Source organism: Perognathus longimembris, chromosome 2 (assembly GCF_023159225.1).
Source record: "Perognathus longimembris pacificus isolate PPM17 chromosome 2, ASM2315922v1, whole genome shotgun sequence".
NCBI lineage: Eukaryota > Metazoa > Chordata > Mammalia > Rodentia > Heteromyidae > Perognathus > Perognathus longimembris.
In genome coordinates this window covers 73,829,771-73,845,288 of record NC_063162.1, presented here as the reverse complement: position 1 = coordinate 73,845,288, position 15,518 = coordinate 73,829,771, and the positions used below count along the sequence as shown (strand labels likewise).

Sequence of the window (15,518 nt, the reverse complement as noted above, 5' to 3'; positions counted from 1 at the left end):
TACTTTTTAGCTCCCACATTCTTTGACTCATGACAGCTTTAAGGCTACTGTAAGACCAAGAAGAGACATTTCCCAGAGTAAAAAATCTTGGAAGTTGAACAAGGAAGAAGCCAGGCATGAAACTCTGAGCAGGTGACATTTGAAAGGCGAGCCTGGAATCAACACCATCATTATGACTGACATGTTACTGGCCACTAACTGTGTCAAAAGGACTAATGCAACTCTAATGTAGACTGGGAATTGCTAATCCCAATGCAATACAATAGGGACTACTGCGAATATGTATGAAAGGTTAGCAATAACCATTTTATTCCTGTTTATCATTTCCTAATTGTCTCCTTCCTCAGGGACTCTATTAGCATTTTCTGTTGTTTTGTATCTTACCCTGTGCCCATAATAACCTATATGATAACACTGTATATCCCATATTTTGCTACTAGACATAGAATAGCTTGGCATTTTGCTAAAAGGCAAAGATCTAGAAAGCAAGGAGCTAGGAGTGAAACCCTGGTCAATTTGCACCATAATTTGTAGTTTTAGTCATGATGAAAACATAGAAAAGCAAAATCATTGTGAGGGAAAAAAAGACACACATATATTTATTTATGTATCTACATGTTCCTGGTTGGCATGACCTGGTACCTTCTGCAGTCAGTAAATTTGTTACAATCTTATATTCTTTTTTTTTTTTTTTTTTTTGCCAATCCTGGGCCTTGGACTCAGGGCCTGAGCACTGTCCCTGGCTTCTTCCCGCTCAAGGCTAGCACTCTGCCACTTGAGCCACAGCGCCGCTTCTGGCCGTTTTCTGTATATGTGGTGCTGGGGAATCGAACCTAGGGCCTCGTGTATCTGAGGCAGGCACTCTTGCCACTAGGCTATATCCCCAGCCCCCAATCTTATATTCTTTAGCAAGCAGAATTCCTGCCACCTGCCTGCCTCTGACACTAATTGTCATTGCACAGCCTGCAATCCATTTTATTGACAGCAGAGGGACTGGGAGAGCAGGGCTTTGTGTGTCATGGGTGATCTGCTGGTCATGTGAGCAGTCTTCCTCTCTTGCTGTTCAGCTCCACACCCTTCGAGTGGTTCTATATCCTTCCTTGCAGCCATTCTACCCTACCTACTAGCCCTCTATACTCTTGGCTCTTTCTTGGTTGACTGGATGCCCCTGCCTAAGTTTGGGCATAAAGTGGGGCACTGGAACCTTTGGATCAGCATGTTGTGTATGTGGGAAGGATGAGGAGTGACACAGAAACAGCTCAGTTCCATTCCTGTAGTGTGCAGTTCACACGTCACATCTCCAAGGGTCACTGCAGCTGCATGAATGGGTCTGGACGTTCCACACCTGCTCATCCTCACCACTTTGGCTCAAAACTCCCAAATTATCTGACTCAAAAGGTGATTGAAAGCTGGACATGCTAGTGACTCATGCCTATGATCCTAGCTGCTCGGGAGACTAAGATCTGAGGATCATGGTTCAAAGCCAACCAAGGCAGGAAAGTCTGTGAGAATTTTATCCTCAATAGAGTACTCAGAAAAAGTGCAAAGTGGTGCTGTAGCTCAAATGGTAGAGCATTAGCCTTGAGCTAAAGGAGCTGAGGCACAGCACCCAGGTCTGGAGTTCAAGTTCCAGAACTGGCACAAAAGAAAAGTGATTTAACTAAATGTAATCCTTTCAAATTACATGTGTACAAACCAAGTCACTTTTTAAAATTTTTTGTATTTGTCCTGTGACTTGAACTTGTGGCCTGGGCACTGTTCCTGAGCTTTTTTACTTAAGGCTAGCACTCAACCACTTGAGCTACAGCTCTACTCTTGGCTCGTGTGTGTGTGTGTGTGTGTGTGTGTGTGTGTGTGTTTAACTAGAGATACAAGTCTTATGGACTTTCCTGCCCAGGCTGGCTTTGAACTGTGATCATCAGATCTCAACTTCCTGAGTAGATAGAATTATAGATGTGAGCCACCAGCACCAGCTCACATTCATTGTGTTTTGTTTTGTTTTGTTTTTGCTGGTCTGGGGCTTGACCTCAGCGTCTGGGCACTTTCCCTCAGCCTCTTTGTGCTCAAGGCTAGCGCTCTCCCACCTGAGCCACAGCACCACTTCTGGCTAGTTTATTGATGATAAGAGTCTCTTGGGGACTTACCTGCCTGGGGTGGCTTTCAACTGTCATCCTCATATTTCAGCCTCCTGAGTAGCTAGGATTACAGGTGTGAACCACCCATGCCCAGCTCACATTTGGTTTTAAAATGATCTTTTGCTTCTTCTAAGTTTGAAAACAAGTATATTCACAGAGTTGAACAAGGCTCTAACCAGTGGTTACTTTGTAGGGTCATTGGAGTTATGGCCAAGAGACACTGAAGTCGTAAAATAACATGTTGGTTTGAAATCCTTTTTTATAAGTACTTAAAGGTGATTTTTCCCCCTAAAAGTTGTGCTGAATCAAAGGCAAATGTGATGTCACTCCTCTACCTAAAGGCTTCCAAGGCCTCCCATGATCATGCCTAGTGGACTCACCATGGCCTCCACCCTTGCCTGTGTCTCTGCTTTTATGTCACCCCTCACCCTCCCTCCTCCTATCACCTGCCTGTGCCCTTCTGCCACCTGTCAAGCCAAGGGTGCACTTGCCCTGATTCCATCACCAGCCCTGCCTCACCCGCATCCCCTCCTGGTTCTCCAGAGGCTTTTCCTTTCATCATCTGCCCCACACATTTCTACTTACTTTCTTTTTTTTTTTGTGGTGCTGGAGGTGGAAACTGGGAGCCTATACAAGCCAAGCAGCAAGGGCCCCAGTACCCCACATGGATGTTAGTAGGCTTTGCTCTCCAGAGACTTCCTCAATCTGTCCCCAGAGCTCCATGACAGGTCAACACTTTGTCTCTTCTTGTCTTCTGTGTTCTGTTCTCACTGCAGTGATGCATCTTATACTTTGTCTGCAATCTGTTTGTGTGCCAGCTTCACCTATTGGTTTATAAATTTAGCCTCCTGCACCTGGACGTCTTCACATTGAACATCTCAGGATAGAGGAAATGGCCAGCATAGTAGATACTCAGTAGATATTTCCTGATGAAATCTGGGTTGAAATGGAGGAAAACACTGTGGGAGGTTTTTCTTCTTTTTTCTCTAATAATTTCTCATTAATACCAGTCTGTTCTCTACCAGTAAAAGGTGAGAAAATGCATCAAAACTTGCTATTAAAAAGGTTGAGGTGCTGGTGGCTTGTGTCTGCAATCCTAGATTCTCAGAGTCTGAGATCTGAGGATCATAGTTCGAAGCCAGCTTGGCCAAGAAAGTCCGTGAAACTCTTTATCTCTGGTAAACTACCCCCAAAAGCCAGAAGTGGATCTGTGGCTCAAGTGGTAGAGCACTAGCCTTGAGCAAAAAGAAGCTCAGGATCAGCACCCAGGCCCTGAGTTCAAGCCTCAGGACCAGCACCAAAAGAAGAAAAGAAGATTAAGGCAGAAATTAAATGTGAATAGTTGAGCTAGAAGAAAGGTTTGAGGATGACAGGGGAGAAGGCACAGGAGGTGTCCTTATTGTGAGAGTGTCAGGGAGGAGGGAGAGGGGAAACTGTGGTAAGTTCTTCCTACTAGAAGGGCTCTGCAGAATTCTTCCCGCAGGAAGGGTTCCCAGCAAGTATCCTGGAGCCCAGGAAGCTGAAAGGCAGTCAGGAGGTAGCAGAGTGGAAAATGAACTTTAGACCGGTCACATGGAACCCAGTGGGAAATGGAGTGCCAGATGAGACCCCATTGCAATGACATCATCATCCAACCGGCGTTTACCAAGCTGCTGCATTGTACTTGGCCCTGCAACAAATTCTGTGTCAGAACTTTGGGCAAAGCAAGACCCTCTCTCAGAAATAACCAGATCAAAATATAGGTGGGGTGGATTCCAGAGGCAAAGGAGAGCTGGCCAGTTCTCGGCTGTGATTGTTTGCTCCATGATTCCATCATTTACTGGGCAAGTATTGATTGCTGGCTTCTATCCTAACACCCTTTAACAACCATAAAATGATTCTCTAAATGCTCAAGGTATAGGGACAGATCCCAAACCCCTCTGTTCCTCAACAAGCTTGAAGTTTAATGTCAGAGGACAGAGGACAAACACAATACCATGGTGAGGAACATTTGGGGAAAAGAAGCAATCTAGCAGGGAGGGGTAGAACAAGAGGCATAGTTTTAGATAGGAAGTTACCTTTAGAAGACATCTCAGACAGTTTAGAGAGTGAGCAAGACATAGAATGCCGTATGATTACAGTTGATGTTCCAGGAGAACTCACTGGTGAGCATCTATTAGGAACTTACTCTGCTGTTGGCAGGTTGGATAAATGAGTGTGTCATCTGTCTCCACTTTCAAAGTGTCTTCTTCGTTCAGAACAGGTGTTTAGTTAATAACCAGGGCAGGGATAAATATACCAGTATTTAATTTAGCTCCATAGAGAACTGTGGTAATTATAGGGTCATATTTTAAGGTTGGCTTTATTCAAATGCTTTCCAAAATTCTACGTTCGTACAGCTTTGTTTTCTAAAAAGGAAGGATGAATTCATGAGGGGTAATTGAGTGATCTTTGAACAAAGACCTTGTTTCTCATTTGGTTAGTTTTTAACTAGTGTGACTGGCATTAGAGGGGCCTTCCTGGAGTTTATTGTACAGTTTTATGAACTTACTATTAGATAAATATGGCCAAATAGCAATGCTTTGTGGTAACTCTAAATCAATCATTTGAAAGATAGAAATGGAGGCCCGTTTTCTTGGAAACCAATTTTATCTGTAAATATCATATGATACTATAATATATCATATGATATATTACGTGATTTCTATGCCACATATTGGTTTGCAAAGACCATAACCTGCAATAAAAAGTTTTAGCTCGTGATGATGGCTCTGCCATTGTCATTGGTTTTGTTTGATGTCAGTGTTGCTGGCATTCATAGAGAGTCCCTGCTCCAAATTCCTACAGGTTTCAAGAAGGAATTGGTTAAAACAGAGACAGGTAGGTGTCCTTATTTATCAAGGAAAGAAACTCAGATGGAAAAGTCTACGTGTCACGAAGCTTCCAGAATGCTTGTTATTGTTTTCTGACAAATCTATATATGAAATGTCAGGATCACTGAGAATGCTGTCAAAAACCATTTCAGCTCTAAGTTAGCAAAGATAACAAATTGGCTATGACTTGTCTGTCACCCAGATCACTTTTTCTATCCTCTGGCCCAGCCAGCTGTCACCCTGGCTCCAGTAACCTATCTGATTTTTCTGATTTGGTTTTCACTTGACTCAAATGGATTCACTCAGCACATAATCACTTAGATTAAAATACGTCACACCGTTCCAGTAGCCTTGTTTGGAATGGTCCCCATGTGTGCAGCACCATACATTTGAATAGTGATGTAGCTAAATGAATTAAATATTTTAAGGTATCACAGCTAAATAGCTAGAGGGACTATTTGGGGTTAACTAACTCCATGATATTTGCAATAACTAAATAACCTTAATCTATTGCATATAATCATATCAATTTATAGTTTATCTTACCCAGAAATGGAAAGCTTTCATTATTTCTATGTTGGAGTTCACTGGCCTAGGATATAGATCTGTGGGTTTATTTTTATAGATGTAGGCAAATCCAAGAGCATCTAAGGGGTGTTAGCTGTTCATTGTTTCCCTGTTAAAATGTAAACATGAACCTGCACTGTTGAAAGGTTTGGGCACTGATGGACAGGAGTCTGCAGCCATGGGCCCTGGCTGAGGGCGCATTAACATGGCTATTCTCCATGTCTTTCTTTCTTTCCTCTCTTGCAGCCACCCAGTGCAAGCATGGTGCTGTGTATGACACCTGTGGCCCTGGCTGTGTCAAGACCTGCGACAACTGGAATGAGATCGGTCCCTGCAGCAAGCCATGTGTCGCAGGCTGCCACTGCCCAGCCAACCTGGTGCTTCACAAGGGAAGGTGCATCAAGCCAGTCCTTTGTCCTCAGCGGTGACCTCTGTCCCAGGCATGGAGACTTTGCAACCTGGGGTCCTTGACATGGAAGCAGAAGAGCCAGCGAGGGACTACATTGTGCGTGCACCCAACACCTCACATACACACAGAGTATATATGTGTACATATATAGATATATAGATATATTCAAAAGCATTTCATCATTTATACAAATGACAGGAGGATTGTTATATGTATATTTTTTGCTATACAACATGTATTGTTTCTAGGGTCCCAAGCTGTAGACCATCAGATGTACACATTGTATAAATGCAGCAGGTGCTTTTAATTTAATCAGGTGGCATGCAGACACAGTGGATGGCTTTCGCCTCACATACATTTGTCATCTGGGAGTGAAGTTTTCTAAGAAGTCTGAATTGCCTGCCTGCCTTCATTTGAGTCAGGACTTATAATTGAGTAGGGCGTGTGTTTCTTTGGAGAAAGACACATTTATCAGGAGACATTTCATGCTTCTGAAGAAAGGCATGTTGGCTCAGGAGAGATGACAGGGCATGGGTAACAGTCCCTAATGGTGCCTGCAAAGTAGGGGAGAGGCTATTAGACTTTATTGAGTCCTAACCGATATTGTTTCCCATACTGGCTAGTTGCCAAGCAATACATATTGTCACTAGGGTATAACCAAAGAGTCAAGTGGTTTATTGCAAGTCTCCTAATTATATACCTGTGTGTGATGGCTGTGACGGTTGGACGTCAGGCATTGGGATGAAGGAAGAGGTGTTTGGATGACATGTCAACTGCATTGGGAATGAAGGGATACTTGGGAAAGCTGTTGACCAACATACGGAGAAATAGCCATTTCTCTGAATCTCAGAACTATTTAGGGTGGGAAAATCCAATGAGTTTCCAAAGGCCATCTATAATTTGTGACTCTCCTCTGTATTCAATGGAACATTGTGTCTGTTTCTGTAGGATTCCTGTCCTGTGCAATTTGGGGAATATGACTATGCCATCATGATTAGACATGAAGAAAGGATTTACTGACCATTTGATTTAATGTCTTAAAAAATGAACGGTTTATACATTTGCTCTAATTTACTGTTAATTACCAGCCCCATGTGATTCTCCTGACTTTTTATTTGTGTTGAACAAGTGAAAATGTCGGCCAACACAAAGCCCACTGAGGTCTAAAAGTAAAATGTTCTGCATTGTAGTAAATAAAAGGCTCAAGATAGAAACTGATGCATTGGTTCTTCAAGGTACCTTGTGTTGTACTTTATAAATTAGCTATATCAATTTCAGGTGAGTCAATTTGGGGGTTAATTTTTATATATTTATATACCCATTAGCTTGTTTTTCAAGAACATTATTAACAGATAATAGGAAAAGCTCCATCATTTTAGCCACCAAGTATATCTCCTTCTTTAGCATAGGAATATATGTTCCTTTTGCATGTATTCCTGGCAGCTAGGGTAGGGATTTGTGGATCTTTTTGTTTAATGCTGGTCTTGGGGCTTGAACTAGGGCCCCAGCACTGAGGTTAGAGCTTAAGGCTGGTGTGCTACCACTTGAGCTACAGCTGTAAGCCTGGCTTTTTTTGGGGGGGGGGGGTGGGAGTGGGATAGTTGGTCATAACAGTCTTTCCTACCTGGGCTGGCTTTGGACTATGATCCTCAGAGCTCAGCCTCCTAAGTAGCTAGGATTACAGGCAGGAGCCAGAATTTGGATTGTTTTTATAGGGACTATTGTTTAAGTACACCGTGTGGTCATGATGATTGGAATGCGGGTGCATCTGAGTCTCACTGTGGTGTCTGAGCCCCAAAGGTAAGACTTAAACACATGGTTTAAGCCTTAGATGACATGTGCTTTGCTGTGATAAAATGAGGCTGTATGGCGTAGTGAGCAGAGAAGAAAACCAAGAGGTCTTGTCACCTCCATCCAGACTTCCTGCCCAGGAGTGAGCTTTCTGGGCTGTAATTGGAGGCACTGGGGCTTACAAAGACAATCAAACTTGTAAATTCATTTGTTTCCAACTTTGCTCTGAAAAGAAGGGTAGGGCAAAGCAGTTGACCTCTCCTGGCTGGTTTCTCTTATCTGCAGAATGAACAGATTTCTTTAGATTGGCTTTAAAATCTCTCTCCAGGACACTCTGGGTTTCTTCTTCCTCAAAACAGCTGCAGAGGGAAAATGATGCTGAAGGAAACTTGTAGGTGGTTATTTACAGCTCATGATTCATCCTGGAACTGAGTGAGTACAACCAGTGCAGCTAAGAAGACTCTTTCTCCTCACTCTGCTCAAGGCCTGCACTGCTGGGTGAACAAGGAAGGCTGTTCTGTCTGGATCGAGTTCATCTTTCTAAGTGGCTTGAGTATAGATGTGTGTGAAATGTTTTATCCAGAGCTTGGTTTTGCCCTGGACATTAAAAGAAAATCCTTAGTACAAGAAGAAAGAGAAATGAAAAAGGGCAGAGATTTATTCAGGCCTACTATCCCCAACAGGCAGGTGACGAATGGGAACAGAGAAGTTATCGACTGATGGCTGAGCCTAAAGGCTGTGGGCTATAGCTGTGCAATGACTTTACCTAGTGAGAGATAATTACAGAGAGTGGCCAAGTATTCAATGACAGTGGACCTGCTATATTCACATGAGACATGCAGAGTTACATGATGAGAAATAATGATGCCCTGCCTTTCCTTTAAAGCATTTACTCCAGGAAAGCAGCTAGCATCGGTTCCATGGCAGACATAGGTCTGAAACCTGGGTTAGAGCTGCTCTGGCTGTGTGAATAGATGCTGTCCTCTGATGATGCTGTTAGCCATGCATGGATGTTGAACTTGACACAAACGTCTTTGGTGGCACACAGCACAATTATGATTCCAGTTGGTACAAGAATTTCTTTCCCTCAGCATTCTTATTCAAATCTTCAACATGTTGCAAATACTCAGGATTCATTAACATAATTAAGAAACCTAACCTGTCAAGGATCAGTAACATTTTAAAATTATTTTCCTTTTTATTTATTTGTTCTTGGTGGTCCTGAGATTTGAACTCAGGGCCTCATACTTTCTTGACTGGAGTGATACCACTGACCCACACCTCCAGCCTTATTTTTCACTGGATATTTTAAGGATAGGATCTAGCTTCTCCCCGACAGCTGGGGGAAGACAGCTGAGCCAAGATCAGCCTACATATAGCCTTCCCATTGTTCCTGGAATCATTGACATGAACCACTACATTCAGTTTTCCTCAGTGGCGAAGAAATCTCACAGATTGTTCTGTCTGGGCTGTCCTGGAACCAGAGCTCTCCCATTGTCATCCACCCTGCACCCCCCAGCTTAGGATAATGGCAGGCATGTGTCAAGGTGCCTAGCTAGGGACTGAAAAGAGGTCTCATGAACCTTTTAGCCTGTGCTGGCATCAAATCTCCTCCTGCCCAATCTCAGCCTCTCAAGTTGCTAGGATTTTCAGGTATGAGCCAGTGGTATTTGCTGTAGATTTTTCTTGAATAAGTGCAATCTAGGTCTTAGGACTGCACCATCTCTGTGTGGGAGGCCTCAAGTCCAGCCTTGTGATGCCACTCCTGCAACCTCTCAGTGCCCATCACATGCATCTGGAGCTGGGAAGTGCTTGGCGTGGGAGAAGGCTGCCATGGGGTGGGGGGGTAGGCACCCCTAGGTGCCCTGGGTAGGCACCGGGGTAGTGCAATTCGCCATCTCCAAATGGAACTCTCCGGAACAAGCAAAAAGAGACTTCAGGTCGAAATCCTGATGTACAAACCTTTCTGAGGACCTAGAATTGTCAATTCTGACAAGTTGACAAGTATTCAAAATCACAGAGAAAGAACAAGCAAGGAAGTCAACCAATGCTGGTGGCTATGCTGACCCTGAATTTAGGAATCCAGACATTTATTCCTTACTGAGACCTTTCTGGCTTTAGAATCCTATTGGTGTGTTTACTTAAACAATTGAATGACTGATTAATTTTGAGTAATCTAGCTTTGGAAAGTTGAATGTGGGGGCAAAAGATGAAGGATTTATATTTAGAATTTATATTTAGTCTGGAAAGATGGGGAGCAAGAGTTCAGAGAAGTGAACACCAAGCAACAAAGTAGCATTGGTGTCATTCCTGGGGCTGTTCTACAGACAACACCCCAGGAAGGAAGGGTGTGCAGTGGTGGATGCATAGGTGGGTGGGGGACCCAGCTGGTGAGGGGGTCAGAAAGGAGGCCTTGGAGGGCCTTGCAGCTGTACTAAGGATTGTAGGTCTTGTTCTTCGCAAAGCCTTTTACTATATGGTAGACTCAGAAATCATGCTTATCCGGGGACTGGGGTGAGGGCACAGGGTTGTCTGTTACTAGAAGTCACTTCTGGGGACATCTTAGGTCCTGCCTAGATGCCCTGACAGTGGAGGGAATAACAACATCCTTGCAGGTTGGGGTACTAACACTAGATGCTGTGTCATATACAGGGGAGTTTGGGCTGTGGAGGGTTATGTCCAGGACATTATCTCAGTGAGGTGATGGGTGGAAGAAAAGAGAGAAGATTTTCAGCTCATAGTGCCCATCACTTTCCCTGGCCTATCTCAGGATGAGGCGGAAAGAGGTAGAGAAGGTGGTTTGGGGAGCAGATCTGATTGGATCATAGCCAGAGGAGTGAGTCTCTGGCTTCAGTGACTGGAAGTGGTGCCAGTTTCCTCCATGAGGCTCACTGGTGGAGAACAGCCTGACAGCAATTCCTTTTTGTCAGCCAGAAGGTTTGCAATAGGCTAGGTGTGCATCAACGCAGGAGAGACCCTGAATGTTGAGGTCGAGAGCTGCTTCTTCCTGAGTGAGGCAATCTCACTCCAGGATGGATGTCTGTGTTAAACCAGAGGCCCGCATAAGTCACACCAGCCTCAGGAAGCCTGTTCTTACATTGGTCCTATAGGAATGTATCATGGAAGGCTCACCAGGGAAAGTCACAGGGGACATGAAGCTTAGGTGAGGAGGTAGACTGTGTGTGTGTGTGTGTGTGTGTGTGCGTGTGTGTGTACATGTATGCACATGTGTGTATATGTGTTGGTGAGGATGTTGGCAGTTTGGCCATACTGGTAGCTAGGGATAAGAAAAGGCCAGCAGGGAGTGTGGAAGGCAGGAAGGCAGGAAGGCAGGAAGGAAGGAAGGAAGGAAGGAAGGAAGGAAGGAAGGAAGGAAGGAAGGAAGGAAGGAAGGAAGGAAGGAAGGAAGGAAGGAAGGACACGCTCAGGACCTGTAGGGGTGAAACAGACTTAAAGCAAAGCTGTGACATTGCACTCATACCCAAGTACAAGGTCTTTCCAACCTTCCCTGGTGCCTACTGAGATGGGCACAAGTAAGATTTAAGGCCTATGGTCAGAAGCCCTCCAGGCCTCCTGTACCATCCTGGGCTTAGCTTCCTTGATTGGCCTTCTGGGTATGTAGGGAGGAGAGGAAGAGGCCAGGGCTCAGTGGGTGAAAGGCACCTTCAGACCACGCACACACTGTTTGCTTTGACACAATGGAGGTGGCACCTGTACATTGGGCCATGACACTGGTTGCATGCTTGATGGTGGGCTGATGACAGAGGAGGCTTCAGTCCAACCAGCTGGTCTTCCTGCTGACCCCAACCCTGCTCACGCCCACAGGTCAGTACCCTGGAATCTCCTCCAGAGCTCTGTGCACCAAGTCTGTCATGTCCTAGACTCCTCACATCATAACCCCATGAACACTTCCATCAGGGGCCTCTCGACGTCCTAGCCAACTTGGCTTCTTCATCCTTTCTCCTCGGAGTCACTGGCTAGTAGAACTGGGCTCTGGAAAATGTTTGCAGTGATGAAATGGCTTCCCTTCAGCTCCAAGATATAAACACCACTCATTATATGGTTGTCTCCACCATCTTCCTACATGGAAAGAATCAGTCCCAAACAGTTCCTTCTGGATCCACCATCTTCACAGGGACTTGGGGTGCAGAGGGTGACAGCAGGTGACTCCCGTGCTGGGCAGGCCACCTGGCAGTGGACAATTCAAGGTGTGCCTTCACTCAATGGGGAACCCAACCATGCTGTAAACTTGCCAAGGCAGTCAGACGGGAGCTTCTCATTCGCTAGCTCTCAGAGCTAACAAGCTGTGATAAGAGAAGGAAGGCTAGGAGGACGACAGAGGATTGAAAGTCAGGTTTGTCCACAGCACCCGCCACTCCAAATACTTCCCAAAGCCTCAGGGAGGCTGGGAGACAGACGGCCGGATGCCTGAGACAGATCCTTCTGTTTGATGTGGCAATGTCTGGGGATGTTTGATTTCATGGTCAATGCAGGTGAGGGTTTTTGTTTTGTTTTGTTTTTTTGGTCAGCAACCACAATTTCATTTCCATGATGGAGCCATGAGACTATCCAGATCTCTGGTTTTCTGTGATGTGCTGGGAGAATTCTTTCAGTGGCCATTCCATTTGAGGGCCATGGAGGGGATGTAGATCCAACATGGCTGGCCTTGACTCCCAAGACTGCAAGTAGGGATGCTGGACTGTCACAGGGTGGCAGAGCAGACTGTGGGCTTCTGCCTTTTGTTGGACGACCCGTGAAGCCGAAGACAGAAGGTTTTTCTTTTGTCTTCCCCACCCACATCATAAAAAAATGTTCTCAAATTTCTCTTTATTTCTTTTGGTCTTACTTCAGAGGGGATGGAAACAATAAAAATGTTCCATATATAAGAGCATTTAAATTAATTTTTTAATGAATGCACATTTATTAGGTGACAGTTTGCGATGTCAGTCAGAAGTACAAATATTTTTATTCTAACTAAAGTTGCTGCTCAATTTTTGAAACTTTACATTGCATTGAATTCTAGTTCTAACTAGACTTACTAGATGCTAATTCTTTCATAGCCAATTGATTTCAAGTGCATGCATTTTCATGCCTTCTGCCAAAGCAGAACTTGTCTTTCTTGAAATTGGTTCCATGACTTACTTATTGCTCTTATGACTAACTTACTTGTTCTATCTTTTTGTGTGTGTGAGAGCAAGTATGTAGAAATATTTGTCTAAATAATATATATGAGTATTATTTATCTCACCATTACCTTTACATGAACAGTGCATACAACTTCATCCTTCATTTGATTCTGCCCCTTCAGGTAAAAGCTCCTGATGTTTTGTTCCTGTGAAATAAGGCCAGTACTTGGATTTTATCTCAAGGCCACACATTCAGCTTTTTCAATAAAGGCTGGTGCTCTACCATTTGAGTCATACCTCTAATTCTTTTTGCCCACTAACTAGACATAGAGTCTCATGGGCAGAAAAGCTTCAGACTGAATAGTTAGAATTGCAGGAATGAGCCACCAACACCAGGCCCACATGGGTGGGTAGCTTTGTGCTGGAGCCTGAAAGTGGCTCTTTGGACAGAAGTTGGGCAGATGTGTCTTTGTCTATGTTGTTCTTTAAACAACAGGAAGGCAAGAAACTTGAGTTCTGAGACTCAGTGTATGAGCTCCATGGCCTAACTCACCCTGTTTGCAGAAATATCTTTTATGCCTCCTGTGAAAATAGTCCCCATATCTAAAAGGCAGCCCTTGAGCTCTGTTAAAGCTGTGAGCTGTCAACCAGATGACTAGGCAACTGGAACAGAGAAAGGCCAGCCTGCAGTTGCTCTGGCCTCCTGACTGCTGTGGCTGTCTGGGTGCTGGGATTGTGCAGGCTGGACTCCACCTGACTGAAGACTTTGGGTAGGAAGGAGGTGGTGCAGGCGAGTGTCCCAGGACATTGCATAGGCATGCTCATGCCTGGGGACAAGTTTCCAGTGGAGTCTGGCAAGCCTGTGAAGAGGGCCTTGCTCTGTGCACAGAGCGTGAGGCCTCTAGTAGGAGCAGGATGGACCCTCCCCTTCAGATCACATGCACTTAGTGCTTCAGGAGGAGAGTCAAAGTCAGAATAGCACATTGGATCAGTGCCATTCCTCCCAATGGATAAAACCGCATTCATGTAGCTTCTTTAGAGTTCTCATTACAAATGAGAACAACATTTGCCCAGGGATTGGTGTCTCATGCCTATAATCCTAGCTCTCAGGAAGCTGAGATCGTGGCTCAAAGCCAGACCAGTCTGTGAGACTCTTCTCTTCAATTAAGCAACAAAAGCCAAAATTAATGCTGTGACTCAAGTGGTAGAGTACTAGCCTGAGTAAAAACAAATCTCAGGAACAGCACCCAGGCCCTGAGTTCAAGGCTCAGGACTGATACACACACAAAAAAAAACTTTTCTTTTTTCTTTTTTTTTTTTTTTTTTGCCAGTCCTGGGCCTTGGACTCAGGGCCTGAGCACTGTCCCTGACTTCTTTTTGCTCAAGGCTAGCACTCTGCCACTTGAGCCACAGCGCCACTTCTGGCCATTTTCTATATATGTGGTGCTGGGAACAACCTTTTCATGTTGACTATCAAGTTATAGCACTCTCCTCTCTGCCTGCCCTTCTCCAGCTTCCCGCTGTGAGTCTCTTCTCCTCCCTCTTCAAATAGAGTTAACTCCGGGCTGGGGATATGGTCTAGTGGCAAGAGTGCTTGCCTCGTATACATGAAGCCCTGGGTTCAATTCCTCAGCACCACATATACAGAAAATAGCCAGAAGTGGTGCTGTGGCTCAAGTGGAAGAGTGCTAACTGTTAGGTTTTTAAAGTAGGTAGCCGGTAAAGGAGAACACCACGTGGTATTCAGGCAGGAAAGAAAGTTTATTACCGAACTGCTGGCCTGTGGCCAAGATGATCCATGGCTGGCGAGAAGGGAGAGAGAGAGAGCGACCCCCACCCAGCCCTGCCTTATATCTAGGGCAGGGGCAAGGGGTGTGGCCAGGTGGATTAGGAGGTGACCTCAGGGAAAGGGAAGGTAACTGCCTCCAGGTCTGCAGGTTACCCAGGTAACTGGGTGGAGACTTAATGAGGTGGGGGCATCTACATGGAGCCCTCAGGGAGAGGACCTAACACCTTGAGCAAAAAGAAACCAGGGACAGTGCTCAGGCCCTGAGTCCAAGCCCAGGACTGGCCAAAAACAAACCCAAATAGAGTTGCCCTCTGCATTCACCCACTGTCTCCCTCACCTCTATTCCACACAGGCCTCTCTTGGAAACGATCTGTGCTCTAGTTCTTACCTGGAACATTTTAAACCTGAAGCTGCCCCACATACCAATCAACAGTCACTTGCGAATGATCTATTTGTGTCATTTGAAGTCTATGTGGAATCAGTACCCACCACCACATTTTCATTTCTTAGCTTGGGTTGTTTTGCACTTGAACATATTTAACTGCGGGTCAGTACCTGTGAGCCTGGGGGTGCTGTAGAGAGAAGTTGTGCAAAAGGCAGGTAGGTCTTTCATTGCCCCTAGCAACATGATGCCTGGTGATCTTTTTCTTTTCTTTCTTGTGCCAGTAGTGGGGCTTGAATTTGGGGCCATGCTCTCTTGATTATTTTTTTCTACTCAAGGCTGGTACTCTACCACTTGAGCCATACCTCCACTTCTTGCTTTTTGCTGTTTTGTTGGAGATAAGGGTCTCTTGGATTTGTCTGCTGAGATTAGGTTGGAACAGAGAGCCTCATATTTCAGCCTCCTGA

General features: G+C 44.9%; 1 protein-coding gene across 1 annotated transcript in view; it reads left to right on the top strand.

Annotated features, from left to right (window-relative positions):
- Bmper (BMP binding endothelial regulator) overlaps window positions 1–7,171 on the top strand; it is a 213,671-nt gene extending 206,500 nt beyond the window's left edge. Inside the window, exon 15 of the mRNA XM_048339482.1 lies at window positions 5,801–7,171. Within this exon, the coding sequence (XP_048195439.1) occupies window positions 5,801–5,982 (182 nt within the window). The 3' untranslated portion in view covers window positions 5,983–7,171. The remainder of the gene's footprint in view (window positions 1–5,800) is intronic.
- Window positions 7,172–15,518: the final 8,347 nt, after the last annotated feature.